Raw genomic sequence first — 25,732 nt, 5'->3', positions numbered from 1 at the left:
AAGGAGGGTTTCTGAGATACTAGATCTGTCGCGCCTGGCAAAGACAATCACACCACTCTCAAAGATGCTTAGGTCACTCGTTTTGCCCATTCAATCGAACAGTAACTGAATGCCTCGATGCCTGTCTGCCTGCTTTATATAGCTCATCACGGCCACATGACTCACTGTCTGTAGGAGCAATCCATTTTCATAAACGGGGTAGTGTACCTAATAAACTGTCCGGTGAGTGTATTTGAATGTGGTATGCACAGAGACAGGTAAACATATGTACTACTGATATAGTCGTATCTCGAACCCACAACAAGCAGAGGACAAGCAGGAGCAGAGAATAACAACATGAGAGGAATGCGGATATCACCCCACCATCAATGAGGGAGAATACTGATGCTGCCTCCACCTCCACACAGTCTCTCTCTCACGGGCAAACCATGACCTCTACACTCCTGTTCTAGCCTGTTCCCATCACATCCTCCCAAGCTCCTTGTGAGGAAGAATCCTGGCTCTACTGTAGGTCAGTGACCTGGATAAAACCCCATGCTGATGGAGCAAACACACTGTAAACATTTCCCAACCTCCGTCTGCCTGTTACGTCTTTCTTTCATCTGCCAGAGTAACTTTCTAACAACCAGGTGCTTCCTCATCCTGTAGGATGGATGGGGCCAAATAGAAAAACTTATCTCACATGCTCATCAGAAAAGGTAAGCCAACAACACGAAGGACTGCGCTCTACATAGTTCTTAGCACGAGGGACTGCTCTGTGCATTGTCCTCAACACGAGAAACGGCGCTGTGCATTTTTCTCAACACGAGGGAATGCGGTGAACATTGTCCTTAAATTACAGGGACAGGCCTAGAAGCCACTCTAAGGGGGGGCATAACACTGTACTAGACTAGAAATAGTCTTTGTTAGCCATGTCTGAAATGAAACCTAAAAATAAAGATGTTATAGATGGATATGATCTCCAGCCCAGTCCCCCGGCCCACCGCCCACGGCCTACCCCTGTCCCTCTGTGTTGATTGATAAATACGTACCCAGGTTGGAGGAGGCTCTTCCCCCTGCAGCCCAGTATCCCGGCCCACCGCCCACGGCCTACCCCTGTCCCTCTGTGTTGATTGATAAATACGTACCCAGGTTGGAGGAGGCTCTTCCCTCTGCAGCCCTGTCCTTCAGGCCCTCAGCGATGGCCAGTTGCTGTTCATGGTACTGCTTGGCTCTCTCCAGGTCCTGCATGCAGCGTGCAGCGTGCCCCAGCCCAGCGTACGCCCTCATCTCTATAGGCTGCTCCTCCAGCTCCTGGGCCAGCTCCAGCACATGGGTGTGGTAGGACATGGCCTTGTCAAAGTTACGGTGGTAGTGGTAGGCACTGCCCAGGTTGCTGTAGGCACGGGCCTCCTCCCTCTTGTTGGTCAGGGCCTTGGCGATGCCCAGGTGCTGCTCGTGGCATTGTACAGCGTTTTCAAAGTCGCCCATAGCAATGTAGACAGCGCCCATGTTGCCCAGCTCTCGTGCCTCTGACAGCTGGTCTTTGGATTGCTTTGCCAGTAGGACACACTGCTTGTGGCTGGCCAGGGCATTAGGGTAGTCCCCGATGGCTGTATACACATGACCCAGGCTGCTCAGGGCCATAGAAGCTGCCTGGAGACACAGAGAGAACACACAGACAGACAAACATCAGGCAAGCAATTAAGGTCACATAGTAAAAACACTTATAAACTAAAGCTTGTGAAAATGACCTACATTTTGTCAAAATTTTACTGAGTTGATTGCTTTTGCATCTCAAACACAACACACTCCCTCAACATCCCTCAACATCCCATTCTCCAAAGTATATTTAAAAAAAAAACATTTGTGTAAAAATCTAAACTCCCAAATCTCTTTGGAGGCATATTGCAAACAACAAACAAAAATGCTTTGCTTCCTTTTTGTGATCAGAGGGGGGTAAACCCTGTTGCAGATTAGCACAGTGGCAGGCTTGTTTTAAAGCCAACAGTTTCCCTTCATGGAGTGTGCCACCACCAATGGAACAAAGAGACAGTTAATCAAGAGGAAATGAGAGGCTTAACTTCACTCTTCAGCTGTGGGTGGGAGACAGACCTACTAACTGACTGACTGACTGATTCTCCTCATCTATTCAACACTGGCAACACTTCTCTATCAGGAGGGCTGATGCTGGGTATAATTTGTAGCATATTCTTATCTATCGCCTCAATAGGATCTTTCTCCTCTCACCCCCATCCACCTGCATAGATATGAAGTGTAACACAAAGTGTAGGGTGTGCAGTAAAGTGGAGTTGTCTGAAACAGTGCAGGCCTGACCCTCTAAGTAACACACTCATTGTAGGTTTATTAGCTGTTATATAGAGGGTAAACTGCTGGGAATTGGGGGCGGTTGTATCTGTGTGGACAGATGTTGCATTAATTGCAGAGGAGAGGGTCAGCTAATAACGCATCTCCTCCCTCCCTCTCTCTCCCCTTCTCTCCCTCTCTGTGTCCTACAGAACGGGAGGGGACTGGAGGGGGTTGGACAGGGGCCAGGGAAGAGGATAATCACCCTGACAATTAAGGCCACAACTCTGCTTGATTTCCCTGCCTGGGTAGAAGCCTCTGTGACACTGATACTTGGGGTTACACTGAGTGCATTTAGAAGTAACCAAGCAAAGGATGACTGGAAAGTCAAACAACTCCAGTAATGGATTATTATTAACTTCATTCTGTGCTGTTTGCTAAGCCTTCAATCTGTGTTGCTCATCATCAAAAGGCATGTGCCTCAACAGTGCTGAGGTCACTATTGAATGTTAATGTCAACACATCTGAAAAAGCAATCACTCATGTATAAACGCAATGGCACGTGTTAACCCACTTTAGTTTATTACAGGAAAACACTGTGCTTTAAAATCAAGATACAGAATTCCATGAACACCGCAAGAAGTAATTTAGTGAAGAAATATCGAGGTAATTCCTGCTCCCACACAGAGAGAAAGAGAGAGAGTTTCACAGCACCTTTGCTCTGAGAATGCAAAATGAACACATTGCTTTTATTGAGTTCCATTAATTTATAAAAAAACAATGCATAACCTAAGAAAAAATCCATACTGTAAAACACTTTCTCACACTTATACAAACACACACAAGCTGGCAAACACATACACATTTTCTACCTTTCATACTTTATGTTTCTCAAACACACATACACACAAACACACACAACAGTGCTACCTTTCTTTCATTTCACAGGGCTGCTGATGCCTGGAACATATTACCTGCCGACATAAGGACTTCCAGCAGTTTGCTGGAGTTTAAAGCCTCGACAAGATATTATATGGGGCCTAGGAGGCAATTACCTCCCGTCACAACTGTTGCTGTTTCATGTTCCCAGATAGCCTATCTAGGTCTGCTCAATTACATGTGCCGTTTGAAGCTCCGCTCAGCTCCATCTCTCCAACTCCAACTTCCACTCTGTGAGCAGAGAAACCGAGAGGATTCCTCTGCTCTCTCTCTGTCTCTTGGGAAAATGAGTGAGACGAGGAGGGAGGGAGAGAGAGAGAGAGAGAGAGCAATCTTTCACCACAGTTGAGATGAGTTGTGCTTGTGATCAGTGTCCCTTTAAAGTGAGACTGCAACATTGCATTTTCTCCCCAGATAGAGAGTTGATGGGGAGTCAGTGGAGGAGCGAGTCTTGCCTGCCACTGTACATGTGTTCTGCTAGGCTTGGGGACAGACAGACAGATGCTGGGACCCATTTTACAGTCAGTGGTGACTCAGCACTGCTCATGTAGACTGATCACAAGTACCCAGCAGTCCAAGAAGGGAACATTTCCTTTAAACATTTGATTTCTGCAACGGCGACTGTTCTAATTTGATTTAATTTATTTTCTTTACTTATCTATCCCCCCTCCCTTCCCCTCCCCCCACCCTTCCCCCACCTCTCTCATTCCATCTGTGCAGTCAGATCTGATTGTGTTTACAGAGTCCGGCCCTTCTCCGGATGTGTGCTGATTTGATTAATCCAAACGTCGGCCTTTATAAACTGTTGATAAACCGCTGGTTCTTATCAACACATTGATCCCCTAATGAAAGGTAAACTGGTGCAGCCCCCTGAGGGAGGGTGGAGGGTTGTGGGGGTGTTCTCCAGACAACATCTTCATCAGAACAGCTTGGCTGAAGAGCACTATTCCATTTCTACAACGCAGGCAGGGACCGTGTTTAACATTCCTGGCTGATACTCCAATGACAGCCATTTGTCGTGGATATGTTTATATTGTACAACACATTAGACAAATGGCTATTTTCATACCACATGCTAGTGGTAATGCATCGTCGTTAACATAGTGACCCTCAGGGCTGAATGTAGATTTCATTTCTTACCGGTACGGGACACTCAAGTTTGCACTCACATTTGTTTTTATACTACACAATTACAGGGCAGCCTACTCTGACACTGACAAACAGATCAATAAAAACCATGTTGTCTGATCCATATAATTGGCCTACAAAAAGGGGAGACACAAATACGATATGACGTCCATCTAACCTGGAGGAGGAAATGACTGTCCAAAATCAAACAAAAGTGGTGCTGACCCAATGACAAAGACAGTGAATATGTACACTCACCGGGGATATGGCCGATGTTCTCCGCTGGTGCCAATAAGATAGGCTACTGTTCGCTCAACTAAGTTAACAACAACAATTTTGGGGGCCTCCCGAGTGGCGCAGCGGTCTAAGACACTGCATCGCAGTGCTTGAGCCGTCACTACAGACCCGGGTTCGATCTCAGGCTGTGTCACAACCAGCCATGACCGGGAGTCCCGTAGGGCGGCGCACAATTGGCCCAGCGTCGTCTGGGTTAGGGAAGGGTTTGGCCAGAGGGGCTGTACTTGGCTCATTGCGCACTAGCGACTCCATTTGGCGGGCCGGGTGCCTGCAGGCTGACTTCCGACCAATTGGTGCGGCTGGCTTCTGGGTTAAGCGGGCGGGTGATAAGAAGCGTGGTTTGGCGGGTCATGTTTCGGAGGACGCATGACTCGACCTTCGCCTCTCCCAAGCCTGTTGGGGAGTTGCAGCGATGAGACAAGATCGCAATTGGATATCACGAGAAAAAGGGGGTAAAAACAAAAGGCTACTTTTCGTTCAATAAAGTTAAGAATTTTGATATGTAACAGACAGACTTGAGTCTTTTCATTGTCTTCTCTTTACAGCAATAGCCATTTGCTTTCCAAACAGTTTTCCGCGACTGTATTTTTAAATATTGCGGTATGACTGGTTGGGTCTCTCTGCATTTCACTGACAGTCGCAACTCAACAATCATCTATTTGGTATTTGCACTGCCCAAATTGCAGGCCCTTCCGACTATGCGATTTAAAACAATCCACAGCTTTTTCTTTCAAGAAGCTAATGATCCTCTGTGGCCAAACCATGCTTTCTGGTGTAGTAGCCTATTTTGAATGGTTTTATTTCTTTCTGTATAGACAGGAGTAAGCTAATTAGGCTATATAATTTTGGCAATTTAATTAATGACATTTACTTTAGGGAAAGCTTCCCCTAGCCTTATGGACGCGTTGCCTATGCATTTTAATGTGTTATAAACACAACCAGTCATGATGTTTTCATCTTACTGTCAAACAATCACTTAACAAAGGCGCTCCTGTTAGCTACCTGCGCACATTCGTTCACTCACAAAAACACTTCAGCATTCAAACCCCAACAGTGCATTTTGCACCAGCAATTTAATGAATGGAAAGAGACATCATGATGCCATTCAAATGATGTCATTACAACTGCAGTTACAAAACACCTAAAATCCACTGTTGTCCACGTACGCCTCGGTCACGGCCACTCATCTCCGCCTTGACAAAATGTAAGTGTTCTCCTCAAACCACAACGCAATTTGGAGCGCACACCACCCAGTTTCCAGTCAATTCGCAAATGTGTCATGCTGCTGAAATGCAGTAATGTTAGATAATAGTGTAGTCACCTATAGTTTTTTGGGCGTGTTATATTAATTGTTACAGGCTCAGGTTTTAACGGTACGACGTACCCCCACTATTTATTTAGGCCGGAACGCCATGCTGGACCGTACCGCCTTACTTTCCCCCCTGTTGACCCTCCCATGTCATGCTGCAGTCACACTTCTGCTCCTGATCCCTGGTCTGTGTCAATTCTGTGACACTGGGCCCCTGGTGCGCGTGTGTGTGTTTCATTTCCTTGCCAGTAACAATCCACGCTAGATCACTGCTCTGCTCTGCTGTGTGAGGGAGTTTGCCTCGCCTCAGATCCTTTCTGCTTGACTTAGAACACTGCTAACTACAACCCAACCACCACTACCATCATAATCACCATCGCCTAGCAGCAGTGCTGATAGGATGGAGGTGGTTTCCATGGGAACCTGAGTGGTTTGATTCCAGCCCACCAGGCAGTAGGGGAGAGTCTGCCACTTCCAGCCATCTGAAGCATGCCACCTCCTGAGCACACACAAATAGGCAGACTAAGGCATTGGCCACTGCACAAACTATCACCCGCTGCTCAGACTAAACTGTTTTCAGAGAGCTCTACACCTCTACTGTACCTCTAGAAGCCCCCTGGCTGCCTGTTGCTATGATGATTACACTGCTAAGCTGTCTGTTTCTACTGACAGCCATTTTTACTGACACGATCTCATTCATATCAGTAGTAGTAAATCCCTGATGATGATGACCAACACCAACAATACTAACAACATATTTGTTCTGTACACTTCTGGGTCCATTATAAAGTTGTTCCTGTAAAACAGACACACCCAGCAACATTGAAAAAACATGAAGGCACAGCCATAAACTTACCGGTCACTGGTATTTTTGCAATAACCATCAAACCATACTGCCGGCCTACAGACCATGATATGTATTTAATGTGATCCTGGTTAAGAACGGATAGGAAGTACATGGTTATGCCCTTGTCAATGGCTCCATGAGTTATGAGTAGTGCAATGTATGCTGCATTTAGACAGTGGTAATGTCCCAAATGGCACACCATTCCCTATGTAGTGCACTAGTTTTGATCAAAGCCCTATGGGCTGTGGTTTAAAAAAAAAGTGCACTAAATAGGGAATAGGGTGCCATTTGGGATGGTGAGGATATTGATTATTCAGTGTTTCAGAGAGAGCACAACAGAGAGGTGTACTAGGAGGAGGGGTAGAGGGATGGAGGGAGGGAGGTGTGAGGTGTTAAATAGGCAGTGGTTTGCCCCCTGTCCCAGGTAGGTGGCCTGAGGGCGGTCTGGGCTGGTCAGAGGAAGGCTCTACTCCAGCAGAGTGCTGTTCATGGGATTATATGAGAGAGAGAGGAGACAGGAACCACCGCTGATTACATTACAGAGGAGGTGGTAGCAACACCTCTGTCACTCTGCCAACACACACACACACACTGAACAAAAATATGAACGCAACATGCAACAATTTCAACGATTTCACTGAGTTACACTTCATATAAGGAAATTAGTCAATTGATGGATTTCACATGACTGGGCAGGGGCGAAGCCATGGGTGGGCCTGGGAAGGCATAGGCCCACTCACTGGGTAGCCAGGCCCAGACAATCAGAATGAGTTTTTTCACACAAAAGGGCTTTATTTGTCACGCCCTGACCATAGAGAGCCCTTGTTTCTCTATGGTGTAGTAGGTCAGGGCGTGACTACGGGGTGATCTAGTATATTTATTTCTATGTTGGTGCTAATGTGGTTCCCAATTAGAGGCAGCTGTTTATCGTTGCCTCTGATTGGGGATCATATTTAGGTAGCTATTTCTGAGTGCATGTTGCACCTCAGTACTGAACGGTCGTTGTTTGTTTCTTGGTTTGTTTTAAGTTTCACTAAAAATAAAGATGTGGAACTCCAATCACGCTGCGCCTTGGTCCGTCTCTCCACACGATCGTGACATTATTACAGGCAGAAATACTCAGTTTCATCAGCTGTCTGGGTGGCTGGTCTCAGACGATGTGCAGGTCCTGGGCTACACGTGATCTGCAGTTGTGAGGCAGGTTGAACCAACTGCCAAATTCTCTAAAACAATGTTGGAGGCGGCATATAGTAGAGAAATGAACATTCAATTCTATGGCAACAGCTCTGGTGGACATTCCTGCAGTAAGCATGCCAATTGCACTAACAAGGATGTAAACACATTTGTGCACACAATTTGAGAGAAATACGCTTTTGAGTATATGGAACATTTCTGGGATGTTTTATTTAAGCTCATGAAACATGGGATCAACACTTTACATGTTGCGTTTATAGTTTTGTTCAGTATACATACACTGAGTGTACACAAATTTAGGAACACCTGCTCTTTCCATGATATAGACTGACTAGGTGAATCCAGGTGAAAGCTATGATCCCTTATTTTTATTTTGTTATATTTCATTTTTATTTTTCACTCCAGATACAAATATACATACGAATAACAACTTACAGATGCACACAAACAATGACTACATCTCCTCTGCCCAGACCAGCATGCTCACAACCCCATCCCTAGTGCCGGCATTATTGTTTGCCACTTGGCCTTAAATTGAACCAATAGAGAGTGACCGCATTTCAGCTGTGCGTAATTGGCCGACTCCCACCACGGTAAAGGAAGTGCAGCGGTTTCTAGGGTTTGCCAACTACTACCGGAGGTTTATCCGGGGTTTTGGTCAGGTAGCACCTCCCATTACCTCACTGCTGAAGGGGGGACCGGTGCGACTGCAGTGGTCAGCTGAGGCGGACAGGGCTTTTGGTCACCTGAAGGCTCTGTTTACCTTGGATCCCATGCTGGCTCATCCGGATCCCTCTTCGGATCCCTCTTTCATAGTGGAAGTGGATGCGTCCGAGGCTGGGATAGGAGCCGTGCTCTCTCAGCGCTCGGGCACGCCACCAAAGCTCCGCCCCTGTGCTTTCTTTTCGAAGAAGCTCAGCCCGGCGGAGCGAAACTATGATGTGGGGGACCGGGAGCTATTGGCTGTTGTCAAGGCTCTGAAGGCGTGGAGGCATTGGCTTGAGGGGGCTAAACATCCTTTTCTCATCTGGGCTGACCACCGCAATCTGGAGTACATCCGGGCGGCGAGGAGACTGAACCCTCGCCAGGCAAGGTGGGCCATGTTCTTTACCCGTTTTGTTTTCACTCTGTCCTACAGACCACATTCCCAGAACGCTAAGGCAGACGCACTGACCCGGATGTATGACACAGAGGAGCGGTCCATGGATCACACTCCCATACTTCCGGCCTCTTGCCTGGTGGCACCGGTGGTGTGGGAGTTGGACCGGACATAGAGCGGGCGTTATGCACAGAGCCCACTCCCCCCCAGTGTCCAGCTGCGCACCTGTACGTTCCGTCTGCTGTCCGTGACCGTTTGATCTATTGGGCCCACACGTCACCCTCCTCTGGTCACCTTGGCATCAGTCGAACGGTGCATTGCCTTAGTGGGAAGTACTGGTGGTCCACCTTGGCCAAGGACGTGAGGGTTTATGTTTCCTCCTGCTCAGTGTGCGCCCAGTGCAAGGCTCCCAGGCATCTGCCCAGAGGGAAGTTACAACCCCTACCCGTTCCACAATGGCCGTGGTCGCACCTGTCGGTGGACTTCCTGACAGATATTCCTCCATCATAGGGCAACACCACGATCCTGGTCATTGTGGAGCGGTTTTCTAAGTCCTGCCGTCTCCTCCCTTTGCCTGGTCTCCCTACGGCCTTACAGACTGCGGAGGCCCTGTTCACTCACGTCTTCCGGCACTACAGGGTGCCTGAGGATATAGTCTCTGATCGGGGTCCCCAGTTCCCGTCCAGGGTCTGGAGAGCGTTCATGGAACGTCTGGGGGTCTCGGTCAGCCTCACCTCAGGTTTTCAGCCCGCGAGTAAAGGGCAGGTGTAGAGAATAAATCAGGATGTGGGTAGGTTTCTGCGGTCATATTGCCAGGACTGGGGGAGTGGGCGGGGAGTGGGCGGCGTTGCTGGGGGAGTGGGCGGCGTTCATCTCCTGGGCAGAGATGGCCCAAAACTCACTCCGCCACTCCTCCACTAACCTCTCTCCTTTCCAGTGCGTACTGGGGTATCAGCCGGTTCTGGCACCGTGGCATCAGAGCCAGATCGAAGCTCCTGCGGTGGACGAATGGTTTAAGCGCTCGGAGGAGACCTGGGACGCCGCCCATGTGCACCTGCAACGGGCCGTGAGGCGGCAGAAGGCGAGCGCCGACCGCCACCGCAGTGAGACCGGGTCTGGCTCTCGACCCGAAACCTGCCCCTCCGCCTGCCCTGCCGGAAGCTGGGTGCGCGGTTTGTGGGGCAGGTTACAGCTTCCCCCAGATTACCGTATTAATCCTCAGGCCGGTGGTGGATGGTCCACTCCAGGAGTGTGAGGTGCGGGAGGTTCCTCCACTCGCCCTGGACATCGAGGGGGCCCCAGCGTATGCTGTTCGAGCCATCCTGGACTCGAGGCGTCGGGCGAGGGGCCTTCAGTACCTCGTGGAGTGGGAGGGGTACGGTCCGGAGGAGAGATGCTGGGTGCCGGTGGAGGACGTCTTGGACCCTTCGTTGCTGCGGGAGTTCCACCGTCTCCATCCGGATTGCCCTGCGCCTCGTCCTCCGGGTCGTCCCCGAGGTCGGTGTCGGCGCGCGGGGGGGGTACTGTCATATGTTGAGTAAAATACATTTATTTACTCATATCTGCTGTCCTGCACCTGACTCCTATACACCAGCTACACACAGACTTCCTTATACACTTTCTGAGTCAAAATGCAAGGCGAGATCTACCTCTCAGATAAAAAACAAAAATCATGACTTAAAAAGTGTAAGCCTATGCAACATTAACCTATTAAAAACAGTTATGTAACAATGAGGTTTGAATTGCCCTGCCAATGTTGTTCTTCTCAGACCATTGTGAAATTATATTTTAACATTTTAGGTATATGATCACACTTCTAAAATATCACTTGTATTACTTTTGAGGCACAGCTGAGTCAGCATAATCATTAGCTTTTACTGGAATGATGGCCTGTATCTGATGGTCAGTCTGAGGGGAAGGAGAGAGCAGCGGTGAGGCTGCCTCTCACCCGACTCACCGTCCCTCCGCTCTCGCTCCCTCCGCTGAGAAAAGGGACACTGTCTTCCAGCTGATGGCAAAACTAAAATCGCACTGCAATATTTCTGCCTCATGCACTAATTCATGTTGTTAATCCGATGTCCAGATAAAGTGAAATATTATGTGATATAAAAAAAGAGACAAGCCACTAGTAATAACAATGCAAGCTTATCGAAACCCTTTGTTGTACTCATTCATTGCAGCTGCAGTGCTAGTTGTAGTGTGAGTGGAAGTAGGGGGATTGCACATTTTATGGCTTAGAAAAGCTTTGAACAACGTGTTGACAGTGTTGAATAACAATTTAAACATGAACTTACTCATAAAAACAGCAGCACTTTGCTGTATTCGTTGAGTCTCTCTCTAGTCATGGTTGTAAATGTTTTGAAATGTCACAGTATCAACTTTGCTGTGCGCTCTAGGCTTCTTTTTACAGTATATGGCTCGAGGAAACTGCACAAAACTGTACAGACACGGGAAACTGTAGGTGCACTTGATTTGTTCTCTGGGCCTGCCAGGTAGGTGGAGTTCTACTACCTTCAGACACATGAAATGTGTCACGGCTGTTGAAAGGAGAGGACTAAGGTGCAGCGTGGTGAGCGTGGTGAGGCTCCGGACTGGAGGCTGTCGCTGGAGGCTCCGGACTGGAGAACGTCGCTGGAGACTCCGGACTGGAGAACGTCGCTGGAGGCTCCGGACTGGAGGCCGTCGCTGGAGGCTCCGGACTGGAGGCCGTCGCGGGAGACTCCGGACTGGAGAACGTCGCCGGAGGCTCCGGACTGGAGAACGTCGCCGGAGACGCCGGACTGGAGAACGTCGCCAGAGGCTCCGGACTGGAGGCAGTCGCCGGAGACTCCGGACTGGAGAACGTCGCCGGAGGCTCCGGACTGGGGAACGTCGCCGGAGGCTCCGGACTGGGGAACGTCGCCGGAGGCTCCGGACTGGGGACCTTCGCCGGAGGCTCCGGACTGGAGACCTTCGCTGGAGGCTCCGGACTGGAGGCCTTCGTTGGAGGTTTCGTGCCATGACTCCTCACTGGAGGCTTCGTGCCATGGATCATCACTGGAGGCTTCTTGCCATGGATCAACACTGGAGGCTTCGTGCTATGGATCAACACTGGAGGCTTCTTGCCATGGATCATCACTGGAGGCTTCGTGCCATGGATCATCACTGGAGGCTTCGTGCCATGGATCATCACTGGAGGGAGGAGACGTATGGGCAGTCTGGTATGTTGAGCTGCCACAGGGCTGACCAGGCTGGGGAGACACACAGGAGATTTAATTATAGGCGCAGGCACAGGACTCACCAGGCTGGAGAGACATACTGGAGGCTTTGTCCTTGGCAAAGGCACCGGATACACTGGGCCGTGGAGGCGCACTGGAGGTCTCGAGCTAGGAGCCTGCACAACCTATCCTGGCTGGATGGTTATTTTCGCCCTGCAGATGCGGGGCGCAGGCACAGGATGCACTGGGCTATGCAGACGCACCGGAGACACAGTGTGCAGAGCCGGCGCAGGATATCTTGGGCAGAGGAGATGCACTGGAGGTCTGGAGAGCAGGGCTAGCACAACCCTTCCTGGCTGGATGCTCACCTTAGCCCGGCAGATGCGGGGAGATGGAATGTAGCGCACCGGGCTATGCACACGCACTGGCGACACCGTGCGCTTCACCGCATAACACGGTGCCTGACCAGTACGACGCTCGCCACGGTAAGCACGGGGAGTTGGCTCAGGTCTCCAACCTGACTCAGCCACACTCCACGTGTGCCCCCCCAAATGTTTTGGGGGGAGCTGCCTCTCGGGCTTCCTTGCTAGCCGTGTCCCTTCGTAACGCTGCCGCTCTGCTTTCTTCGCTGCCTCCGCCTTCCTTAATGCTTCCACCTGTTCCCATGGAAGGCAATCCCTTCCAGCCAGGATCTCCTCCCTTTTCCAGGATCCCTTGCTGTTCAGGATGTCCTCCCATGTCCATTCCTCCTTTCTACCACGCTGCTTGGTCCGTTGGTGGTGGGAAGTTCTGTCACGGCTGTTGAAAGGAGAGGACGAAGGTGCAGCGCGGTGAGCGTACATTTTCTTTTCTTTTAAAAATGACGCCGAAAAAACAATAAACAATACAAAACAAACCGTGAAGCTTAAGGCTATGTGCCATAAACAAAGTCAACTTCCCACAAAACAGGTGAAAAAAAGAGCTACCTAAGTATGGTTCTCAATCAGAGACAACGATAGACAGCTGCCTCTGATTGAGAACCACACCCGGCCAAACACAAAGAAATAGAAAACATAGAAATAAAGAAACTAGAATGCCCACCCTAGTCACACCCTGGCCTAACCAAAATAGAGAATAAAAACCTCTCTATGGCCAGAGCGTGACAAAATGGTTCAAAATGGGAACACTTTGCCTTCCCAGCACTATGGCTGCTGAATTAAGTGCACCTACCGCCAACAGCACGAAACAAATAAAACAATAGGAACACAACTCTTTATCATTGGGTTTTTACAGAAATGTTTGGTGATCAACTAGGAATGCCTTGGAGATTGACCAGTCTATCGCGATCGACCGGTTGGTGATCACTGGTGTAGATGAAGGGGAGGAGACAGGTTAAAGAAGTTTTAAGCCTTTAGACAATTGAGACATGGATTGTGTCCATTTCTCAATGGACAAAGAGGGTGAATGGGCAAGACAAAACATTTAAGTGCCTTTGAAAGCGGTATGAAAGTAGGTACCAGGTGCACTGCTTTGAGTGTGTCAAGAACTGCAACACTGCTGGGTTTTTCATGATCAACTTTGCTTTATCTTGGCCAGGTTGCAGTTGTAAATGAGAACGTGTTCTCAACTAGCTTACCTGGTTAAATAAAGGTGAAATATATATATATATTTTTATCAACAGTTTCCGTATATATCAAGAATGGCCAGCATTAATGTTCCGCGCAGAGAACTACAAGATTGAACTTTGTAGTTTTCCCCTTTATTTAACACTATCAACATTTCCCTCTACTGTGGGAATTGCCAATATTAGCCACTTTCAATGCAACAGAACAAAACAAAATGCACTATTCAAGACTTAATATGCAAAACTAACTATGCAAGACATTTTGTTGTAGGCAGAACGCATCGGAGTAGGATTCTACTGCATTGACAGGCACGACATAGCCCATACTCTACAGACCGGTGCGGCATAACCAATCAGAGCTGCAGTATCCCTATATGCAAATTGACCATTGCCATATATGGATCTGTGCCATTCACTTTGAACTGGACTGTGTTTACAGCATGAGTGGTTGCGAGTAGATCCGCTTGTTTTGAGATCAAAGCAAGAGCTGTATATTCATTGCTAGTAAGTGAACTATTTGCCCTAAGTTATAGCCATCTTTGAAAAGCGAGTCAGGTAAAGAGCATTTTTTCTGTCTTAAAGGGGCAGTGTTGTGTTTTGAGACAGGCTTGTATAAGCTAAGTTGCCAATAGGCAGAAGGAAGCATAATTTGTCTGATTCTCTGTAATAATGGTTTGGGAATAATAATAATGACCTTTATTAAGTGGTTTCTTGCATCGAACAACACATTTGCAGTCACCTCCTTGTCTGAAGGACAAGTGGATAAACAGGCTAATGTCAAGCCCTATATATTTTTTCCAAAAGTCTCACGGGAATGTAGACCTACATTGAACACAACACATTGGCTGCTACTGTAGACTGAATGACAGAACAGCTATTTCCCTATTAAAATGTTATGGGATGCATTTTCTCCATAGTTTTTGATGGTAGGCCACTCTGATAGGTCCTACATTATGATCAAAAGCCACAGTAGCCTACTTGGTCACTGTTATAATTGTAACTTAAAGCGGGTACAGCCTCAGTGTTCACAATAAACGCGAGCCAGAAGTTACACAGAATTTTCACAACGTTCAAGTTTTAGAGGGAACATTGGCCTGCGTCCCTGTGGAACGCTTTCGACACCTTGTAGAGTCCATGCCCCGACGAATTAAGGCTGTTCTGTGGGCAAAAGGGCCTGGTGCAACTCAATATTAGGAAGGTGTCCTTAATGTTTATGACACTCAGTGTATTTAGTGAATTTATTTAATGCATTACAGATTAAATATAACCAGACATGATGTCTGCATATTACAACTCTCCCCATTGGAAACGGGTTAATATTTGAAAAAAATGAATCATGCGAGTAAAAAGATCTCCAGCCCTAGTCAACACACACACACACACATACACACACGCACACTCCTACAGTATGTAGTTAATTAAGCGGCTGTGCAGAAGAAAGGTGAAGAGGAGCATGCTTCAGTGTTTTTCTTAACGAGCTCGGATCCAGTCAGATGTAACATAAACAGAACAGGCTGAGAATAGAATCCAGGAAGGCAGAGCCCCGAGCCTACTACATAAAGGAGAGGAGAGTGATTTGGAAGAGGGGATAGATAAAAGGCTAGAAGGGATTCTGTTTGAACGATGACATCCCGGGGGTGAGGATGTCTATAGATCTGAATTCACCTGTAGAGATGCATTTTGACAATAAAGGCAACATCTCAACTGTAATAAGGAGAGAGAACCACTAGTGATGGGGGGAAAGGATGTAGTTACATATCGTAATATTATTTTGGACGATATTATATCGATGCTTTGACTCCAAGTACCGATTTGTAACATTTTTGCTAGATAGCGTTAGCTAGCGCTAGTCGGCTGTACTGTACCTGCGACAAAACTTTGGTATTTTTGATCATATGGCTTGTTCTCTATCTTCCTTTAAAATAGTGAGCCAACATGTTTTCAGCACTTTTATTTCCATGACTGATCAAAACAAAATTTCTCATGCTCTCTCGTCTCTCTGCAGCAGACAAATCGCAATAAAATCGAGTCACAATACATTTAAAATCGTGTCACAATACAGTATCGAGTCACAATACATATAGAATCGTGAGAATTGCAATATCGTATCGTTGGAGAAAGATCAAATATTCAGAGAGCTTTATGAGTATGAACTCCAAATCCTCTCCCTCTCCCTGTAAACTACCTTTCCTTCTCTCCTCATCATTTATCCAGAGCTGTACCCATCTCTCCTTTCCCTCTCTCTGTAAACTACCTTTCCTTCTCTCCTCATCATTTATCCAGAGCTGTACCCATCTCTCCTTTCCCTCTCTCTGTAAACTACCTTTCCTTCTCTCCTCATCATTTATCCAGCGCTGTACCCATCTCTCCTTTCCCTCTCTCTGTAAACTACCTTTCCTTCTCTCCTCATCATTTATCCAGAGCTGTACCCATCTCTCCTTTCCCTCTCTCTGTAAACTACCTTTCCTTCTCTCCTCATCATTTATCCAGAGCTGTACTTATCTCTCCTTTCCCTCTCTCTGTAAACTACATTTCCTTCTCTCCTCATCATTTATCCAGAGCTGTACTTATCTCTCCTTTCCCTCTCTCTGTAAACTACCTTTCCTTCTCTCCTCATAATTTATCCAGAGCTGTACCCATCTCTCCTTTCCCTCGTCTCTGTCTCTCCCTCTCCCTCTCTCTGTGTTTGCACACTGGTATGGATCCTCTGGGAGCCACCATTAGATCAGGCAAATGACTGCCTCTCCGCCATATCAAAGCCTTCTGCTTTTTTAAGCAGGCAGTAGCTGTGCTCTGCCAAGCGCATACACATATAGATGTGGCTGACTGCTCTCTCTCTCACTGCACAAAGCAGTATGCAGCTGTCTGCGGGGGACACTTCTCACAGTGGGCAATAAGCCAAGCATGAGCCATGTAAGTCACCCTCGGTAGGGCATTTCCTAGACAAAAGAAATATCACTCACCACAGTTGCTACTGCCCTCAGAAGAATAATAGTCATAATAATAACCATTTTCATTTTTGTAATCTTCTCACACACCATTACCACACTATTATCACCATCATCATCATCTTCAGAGCTGGGGTTGGTCCCATTTGAATTTAATTCAGTGAATCCCAAACAACAACAACAAATTATTGTAAAGTGCCATTTATTTTCAATTCCCGAATTAACATGGGATTGATCCCAGCCCTGTTAATCTCCCATAGGATCTTATCAGTTATCAGATGCCAGTGATCCCACTTGTTCCAGCAGCATCACCTGTGTGACCTCCAGGCAGCAGATACATGGAGCCAATGGGCTGGGAGAGTGACAATTCCTTAGCTTCCCCAGGACACAATGGATTGATTGGTGAGCAAGGTCAGTGTCTGGGTGAGGGTACTCTTGACATCTGTACCACTTCCACTCTGGCGAGACAGAGAAGCGCACATGCATACACACATACACACAAACAAACATAAACACACACACACAGTAACATTCACACAAGCACAGGGACTCACAAGCCTGAAAAAGTACGCACACACTCTTTCAGTAGTTTCCTACATGCTGTGCTCTGGCGAGCTGGAATGCCTATTTATTTTCCTGAGCTGTGGGTAGCCTTGTGCAACGGTGCCAAGCAAATAGGGGATCATTTGTGGTCACACCAGAGTCAGTCCCGGCATACATTCAATCACACACACACACACTTACTTAAACACATATACACACACAGCAACACACAAACATACGTGTCCACTAGAGGCCCTTGGCAGGCCGCTTGATAGCTGTGTGTCTGTCTTTGTGAGTGTGTGAGTGCATGTGTGTGAGTGAGTGAGTGAGTGAGTGAGTGAGTGAGTGAGTGAGTGAGTGAGTGAGTGAGTGAGTGAGTGAGTGTGAGTGAGTGAGTGAGTGAGTGAGTGAGTGAGTGATTGTGTGTGTGTGTGTGTGTGTGTGTGTGTGTGTGTGTGTGTGTGTGTGTGTGTGTGTGTGTGTGTGTGTGTGAGTGAGTGAGTGAGTGAGTGAGTGAGTGAGTGAGTGAGTGAGTGAGTGAGTGATGTGTGTGTGTGTGTGTGTGTGTGTGTGTGTGTGTGTGTGTGTGTGTGTGTGTGTGTGTGTGTGTGTGTGTGTGTGTGTGTGTGAGTGAGTGAGTGAGTGAGTGAGTGAGTGAGTGAGTGAGTGAGTGAGTGAGTGTGTGTGTGTGTGTGTGTGTGTGTGTGTGTGTGTGTGTGTGTGTGTGTGTGTGTGTGTGTGTGTGAGTGAGTGAGTGAGTGAGTGAGTGAGTGAGTGAGTGAGTGAGTGAGTGTGTGTGTGTGTGTGTGTGTGTGTGTGTGTGTGTGTGTGTGTGTGAGTGAGTGTATGATTGAGTGTGTGTGTGTGTGAGTGTGTGAGTGTATGAGTGAGTGAGTGTATGAGTGTGTGAGTGTGTGAGTGTATGAGTGAGTGAGTGTATGAGTGAGTGTATGAGTGAGTGTGTGAGTGAGTGAGTAGGTGTGTGAGTGTATGAGTGTGTGAGTGAGTGTGTGAGTGTATGAGTGAGTGAGTGTATGTGTGAGTGAGTGAGTGTGTGAGTGAGTGTATGTGTGAGTGAGTGAGTGAGTGAGTGTATGAGTGTGTGAGTGAGTGTATGAGTGTGTGAGTGAGTGTGTGTGTGTTGCGTGTCTGTGGCAGAGAGACCAGGGTGGCCAACAGGCACTGGAGAGGAAGAAATGTGAGAGGTGAAGAGTAAAATTGGCCCTGACAGTCTCTATTGGTGTTGCTGGGAAAATCTGACTAAGCCCTTCAAGTGGTGTAGGGTTGATATTTCAAGCTAACCCTCTGACAATTCGATAGACAAAACAAGAGGGAGGTTTTGGAAATTGCCGTGTTGAGTGAGGAAGTGAGACAGGGTGAGAAAGGGTAGGAGGGTATCAGAGCAGGACCTCTACCTCCCCTCCTGTACCTCAGTCCACTCAGGGCAGGATGTCAGCATTGTTCAACTGTTAGCGGAAGCCTTGTGTTTATTGATATGTGTGACTGTAAGCTCTGGGTGGACAGGAATGATTCGGTGGGCACATCAGGGGAAGCTAAGCGGCACATCTTGAGAGCATGTTAGATGCCTTCTCTAAGAGACGAGCTCTCAGAGAAAAGCTCAGCTGCTGTTTGTTCATTCTGTGAATGATAATGTCCATAGTGTAATGGGATAGCTGGGTAATGTCTGTAGGTCAGTGGAGAGGGCTGAGTCTGTCATGGGGGGAGAAGGGGACGTGGCTGGGCACTTAGAATTCTATTTGAAATCTATTAAAAAAGGAAAGAGAACCAACATCTGACCTGGAAAACCAAAGTAAATACAATCCTTTGTGACGAAGAGGGCTCATGACTGGTAAATGACACTGTTCAGTACCATGGTTTTTGAGGTAAACATTTAAGGCCTTTTAACTAAGCATCTACCAAATGTAGCGTGGACAGATACTATGTTGTGGTCTGTTGTGCTGTGTAGCTTACTCCTTGCTTTATCACTGATGGGGGTTAGCTGGAACGGCTGGGGTGACATTGATTAATGTGGTCAGCAAAGACTACGCTTATCCAAACCTTCCTACCAGCCTTCTACCCTGTGGGCAAGAGAAATGTAATGAAAAAGAGAGAGGAGTTCAGTTCACTGAGGAGTCCGGGTGAGTAGTGGAGAGTGGGGGACTATGCAAGAACAAATATAATGGCAGCTGTAAGGGAAGGTGAAGGGGCTGCAACAGTTTATATACAACGTCATTTACGACATCCATCCATTAAAAGCTAATTAGCAGTTGTTATGGCTGCATGCTGGTGTGAGGACCGAGCACAGCACTATATTTAGCATCCACAGTCTCAGCCTGCATCTAATAGCATCCAGGAAACCAGTCCAAGGACATCACAACACAGGGTTACTCAAGGGCATAGCAGAAACCATGGGGATCATACTAGGTCTGGGAAACATTACCTGTTACCTAATAAGGTAGGACAAGCTAGGACTGGCATACACGACTATAGAATACATTTCCATTACGCTAATGGGTACAGACTACAGAGAGAATGAGAATTAGAGAGTTTGAAAGAAAAGTAGAATGAGACAGAGGATAGAAAGAGAGACAGAAAGATAGACAAAGGTCGAGATGAGAGAGACATAGGTTAGATCTGAAAGCCTTGATCAATATGTCCTGGCCGTAGCTGTTGCCTAGTGCCTAGTGTCGACTGCAAACAGAGACACAGACAGACAGACAGTGATTTGAATGAAGAGTGACGGCCCACATGTACACTCATACACCGGCCCTTATTCTCCCCCAGTCTCTGAGATAGATGAGTGAGCGCTTTAATGCAGTTCTCTGAAATCCATCCACAATAACAAACTCATCATGTTTAACAGGTTTAGACAAACACTCAGACCCAATCAGATCTCAGGGAAATTGTGAGAGCCACTGTTACGCCCTGACCGTAGATTGCTTTGTATGTTTCTATTTTTAGTTTGGTCAGGGTGTGATGTGGGTGGGTATTCTATGTCTGGGTATTCTATGTCCGGAGCAGCCAGAGTCTCCCTCCTGTCCGGAGCAGCCAGAGTCTCCCTCCTGTCCGGGGCCCGCTGCGAGGGTCCCCAGTCCGGGGTCGGCGGTAAGGGTGGGCTAAGACTAAGGTGGAGCGGGGTCCACGTCCCGCACCAGAGCCGCCACCGCGGTGAAATGCCCACCCAGACCCTCCCCTATTGGTTCAGGTTTTGCGGCCGGAGTCCGCACCTTTGGGGGGGGGGGTACTGTCACGCCCTGACCGTAGATTGCTTTGTATGTTTCTATTTTTAGTTTGGTCAGGGTGTGATGTGGGTGGGTTTTCTATGTCTGGGTATTCTATGTTGTAGGTCTAGGTTTTCTGTTTCTGTGTGTTTGGCCTGGTGTGGCTCCCAATCAGAGGCAACTGTCTATCGTTGTCTCTGATTGGGAGCCATATTTAGGTAGCCTGTTTTCCCACTTTTGTTTGTGGGTGGTTGTTTCCTGTTTAGTGTTTTGTTTCACCTTTCAGGACTGTTCGTTTGTCGTTTTTGTTGTTTGTCAAGTGTTTTCGTATTTTATAAAAAAAATATGACCACTTACCACGCTGCACCTTGGTCCTCCTCTCCTTCTCCAGACGACAATCGTTACAGGCACCTTTCTCTAAGATTACTTTGTTTTAACTTTGTTTTCCATGGTGACGTGAGTGGTGTGGTTGAGGGGGAGCCAGAGTGTGTCTGGAGCATTGGTGGAAAAAGTACCTAATTGTTATACTTAGTACCAAATTGTCAAAGTAAAGATACCTTAATAGAAAATGAGTCAAGTATAAGTGAATGTCACCCAGTAAAATACTACTTGAGTAAAAGTCTAAAAGCATTTGGTTTTAAATATACTTAAGTATTAAAAGTAAATGTAATTGCTCAAATATACTTAAGTATAAAAAGTAAAAGTATAAATTCCTTATATTAAGCAAACCAGACGGCACCATGTTTTATTTTTCTTTACGCGTAGACAGGGGCACACTCAGACATAATTTATCAATTAAGCGTTTATGTTTAGGGAGTCCACCAGATCACAGGCAGAAGATGACCAGGGATGTTCTTTTGATAAATGCATGAATTGGACCCTTTTCTTGTTCTGCTAATCAAAATGAACTTTTGGGTGTCAGGGAAAATGTATGGAGTAAAAAGTACATACTTTTTTAGGAATGTAGTGGAGTAAAAGTAAAAGTTGTCAAAAATATAAATAGTAAAGCAAAGTTCAGATACACAAAAAAATGACTTTAATACTTGAAAGTATTTTACTTAGTTACTATACACCACTGGTCTGGAGCCAGGGAGACAGAGACAGGGCGAGAAGGAGAGGGAGAGAGAGAGCAAGCGAGAGAGCGAGAGCAGGGAAAGGAGAGATAAGTACAGCTCTGGATAAATGATGAGGAGAGAAGGAAAGGTAGTTTACAGAGAGAGGGAAAGGAGAGATGGGTACAGCTCTGGATAAATGATGAGGAGAGAAGGAAAGGTAGTTTACAGAGAGAGGGAAATGAGAGATGGGTACAGCTCTGGATAAATGATGAGGAGAGAAGGAAAGGTAGTTTACAGAGAGAGGGAAAGGAGAGATAAGTACAGCTCTGGATAAATGATGAGGAGAGAAGGAAAGGTAGTTTACAGAGAGAGGGAGAGGAGAGATGGGTACAGCTCTGGATAACTGATTGAGTCTGCAGACGTGTTGCTGTGCGTTTTGCTGCCAACTTTACTTTACTTTGCTAGCTGACAACTTTACGTTTTTTTTGTTTTGTTTTTAATTACCGTTTATATTTTTAGTTTTTCCATCGCAACTTTCTTCCCTCATTCAACTTTTTCACTCCGGACGCTTTATCTGGACATGGTTCGTCAACACCTTCAACAGCCGAAGCTAAGTACTAACATTAACATGATGTCTTTTAATTGCAGTCGCTGTACTCATAATATACAGGAGAACGATCGCCTTACGGCGAGAATAGCTGTGCTACAAGCCCAGCTTCAGACGCAATCGTTAGGCAAGGGTAATTTCAGTGTAGGAAAGGAAGAAACAGCGTCTGTGCCACCAGTAAGTACAGATAGTAACGTTAGTATAAATCCCCCCGCACAGTCCCCGCAGCCGGACAACTTTCTCATGGCTTCTGGAGGGAAATGCTGTTGGAATGCTCAACCGGTGTCGCTCATTCAGCCGACAGAAACTTTCAACCGGTTCTCCCCATTATGTAGCGAGTCGGAGTCTGAGTCTGAGTTTTCTCTTGTCTCTACTCCTCCCGTTACGGGGTCTGAGACGCCGAAGGCTCCCACCATTAGCTCTGACAAATTGAAAACCCTAGTCATTGGCGACTCCATTACCCGCAGTATTAGACTTAAAGCGAATCACCCAGCGATCATACACTGTTTACCAGGGGGCAGGGCTACCGACGTTAAGGCTAATCTAAAGATGGTGCTGGCTAAAGCTAAATCTGGCGAGTGTAGAGAGTATAGAGATATTGTTATCCACGTCGGCACCAACGATGTTAGGATGAAACAGTCAGAGGTCACCAAGTGCAACATAGCTTCAGCGTGTAAATCAGCTAGAAAGATGTGTCGGCATCGAGTAATTGTCTCTGGCCCCCTCCCAGTTAGGGGGAGTGACGAGCTCTACAGCAGAGTCTCAGCACTCAATCGCTGGTTGAAAACTGTTTTCTGCCCCTCCCAAAAGATAGAATTTGTAGATAATTGGCCCTCTTTCTGGGACTCACCCACAAACAGGACCAAGCCTGACCTGCTGAGGAGTGACGGACTCCATCCTAGCTGGAGGGGTGCTCTCATCTTATCTACCAACATAGATAGGGCTCTAACTCCTCTAGCCCCACAATGAAATAGGGTGCAGGCCAGGCAGCAGGCTGTTAGCCAACCTGCCAGCTTAGTGGAGTCTGCCAATAGCACAGTCAGTGTAGTCAGCTCAGCCATACCCATTGAGACTGTGTCTGTGCCTCGACCTAGGTTGGGCAAAACTAAACATGGCGGTGTTCGCCTTAGCAATCTTATTAGGATAAAGACCTCCTCCATTCCTGCCATTATTGAAAGAGATCGTGATACCTCACATCTCAAAATAGGGTTACTTAATGTTAGATCCCTCACTTCAAAGGCAGTCATAGTCAATGAACTAATCACTGATCATAATCTTGATGTGATTGGCCTGACTGAAACATGGCTTAAGCCTGATGAATTTACTGTGTTAAATGAGGCCTCACCTCCTGGTTACACTAGTGACCATATCCCCCGTGCATCCCGCAAAGGCGGAGGTGTTGCTAACATTTACGATAGCAAATTTCAATTTACAAAAAAAAAAATGGCGTTTTCGTCTTTTGAGCTTCTAGTCATGAAATCTATGCAGCCTACTCAATCACTTTTTATAGCTACTGTTTACAGGCCTCCTGGGCCATATACAGCGTTCCTCTCTGAGTTTCCTGAATTCCTATCAGACCTTGTAGTCATAGCAGATCATATTCTAATTTTTGGTGATTTTAATATTCACATGGAGAAGTCCACAGACCCACTCCAAAAGTCTTTCGGAGCCATCATCGACTCAGTGGGTTTTGTCCAACATGTCTCTGGACCTACTCACTGCCACAGTCATACTCTGGACCTAGTTTTGTCCCATGGAATAAATGTTGTAGATCTTAATGTTTTTCCACATAATCCTGGACTATCGGACCACCATTTTATTACGTTTGCAATCGCAACAAATAATCTGCTCAGACCCCAACCAAGGAGCATCAAAAGTCGTGCTATAAATTCTCAGACAACACAAAAATTCCTTGATGCCCTTCCAGACTCCTTCTGCCTACCCAAGGACATCAGAGGACAAAAATCAGTTAACCACCTAACTGAGGAACTCAATTTAACCTTGCGCAATACCCTAGATGCAGTTGCACCCCTAAAAACAAAAAACATTTGTCATAAGAAACTAGCTCCCTGGTATACAGAAAATACCCGAGCTTTGAAGCAAGCTTCCAGGAAATTGGAACGGAAATGGCGCCACACCAAACTGGAAGTCTTCCGACTAGCTTGGAAAGACAGTACCGTGCAGTACCGAAGAGCCCTCACTGCTGCTCGATCATCCTACTTTTCCAACTTAATCGAGGAAAATAAGAACAATCCAAAATTTCTTTTTGATACTGTTGCGAAACTAACTAAAAAGCAGCATTCCCCAAGAGAGGATGGCTTTCACTTCAGCAGTAATAAATTCATGAACTTCTTTGAGGAAAAGATCATGACCATTAGAAAGCAAATTACGGACTCCTCTTTGAATCTGCGTATTCCTCCAGGGCTTAGCTGTCCTGGATCCGCACAGCTCTGCGAGGGCCTGGGATCGGGAGAGACACTTAAGTGTTTTAGTACTATATCTCTTGACACAATGATGAAAATAATCATGGCCTCTAAACCTTCAAGCTGCATACTGGATCCTATTCCTACTAAACTGCTGAAGGAGCTGCTTCCTGTGCTTGGCCCTCCTATGTTGAACATAATAAACAGCTCTCTATCCACCGGATGTGTACCAGACTCACTAAAAGTGGCAGTGATAAAGCCTCTCTTGAAAAAGCCAAACCTTGACCCGGAAAATATAAAAAACTATCGGCCTATATCGAATCTTCCATTCCTCTCAAAAATTTTAGAAAAAGCTGTTGCGCAGCAACTCACTGCCTTTCTGAAGACAAACAATGTATACGAAATGCTTCAGTCTGGTTTTAGACCCCATCATAGCACTGAGACTGCACTTGTGAAGGTGGTAAATGACCTTTTAATGGCGTCAGACCGAGGCTCTGCATCTGTCCTCGTGCTACTAGACCTTAGTGCTGCCTTTGACACCATCGATCACCATATTCTTTTGGAGAGACTGGAAACCCAAATTGGTCTACACGGACAAGTTCTGGCCTGGTTTAGATCTTACCTGTCGGAAAGATATCAGTTTGTCTCTGTGAATGGTCTGTCCTCTGACAAATCAACTGTACATTTCGGTGTTCCTCAAGGTTCCGTTTTAGGACCACTATTGTTTTCACTATATATTTTACCTCTTGGGGATGTTATTCGAAAACATAATGTTAACTTTCACTGCTATGCGGATGACACACAGCTGTACATTTCAATGAAACATGGTGAAGCCCCAAAATTGCCCTCGCTAGAAGCCTGTGTTTCAGACATAAGGAAGTGGATGGCTGACAACTTTCTACTTTTAAACTCGGACAAAACAGAGATGCTTGTTCTAGGTCCCAAGAAACAAAGAGATCTTCTGTTAAATCTGACAATTCATCTTGATGGTTGTAAAGTCGTCTCAAATAAAACTGTGAAGGACCTCGGCGTTACT

General features: G+C 46.7%; 1 protein-coding gene across 2 annotated transcripts in view; it reads right to left on the bottom strand.

The window, feature by feature from the left end:
• The window catches only part of LOC139545387 (tetratricopeptide repeat protein 28-like), a 263,792-nt gene that overhangs the window by 71,873 nt on the left and 166,187 nt on the right, over positions 1 to 25,732 (bottom strand). For both annotated transcript variants that reach the window (XM_071353103.1, XM_071353104.1), the window contains exon 5: positions 1,128 to 1,635. In XM_071353103.1, the coding sequence (XP_071209204.1) occupies positions 1,128 to 1,635 (508 nt within the window). The remainder of the gene's footprint in view (positions 1 to 1,127; positions 1,636 to 25,732) is intronic.

This window comes from Salvelinus alpinus, chromosome 19 (genome assembly GCF_045679555.1).
Source record: "Salvelinus alpinus chromosome 19, SLU_Salpinus.1, whole genome shotgun sequence".
Lineage (NCBI taxonomy): Eukaryota > Metazoa > Chordata > Actinopteri > Salmoniformes > Salmonidae > Salvelinus > Salvelinus alpinus.
This window is presented reverse-complemented; position numbering and strand designations above follow the sequence as displayed.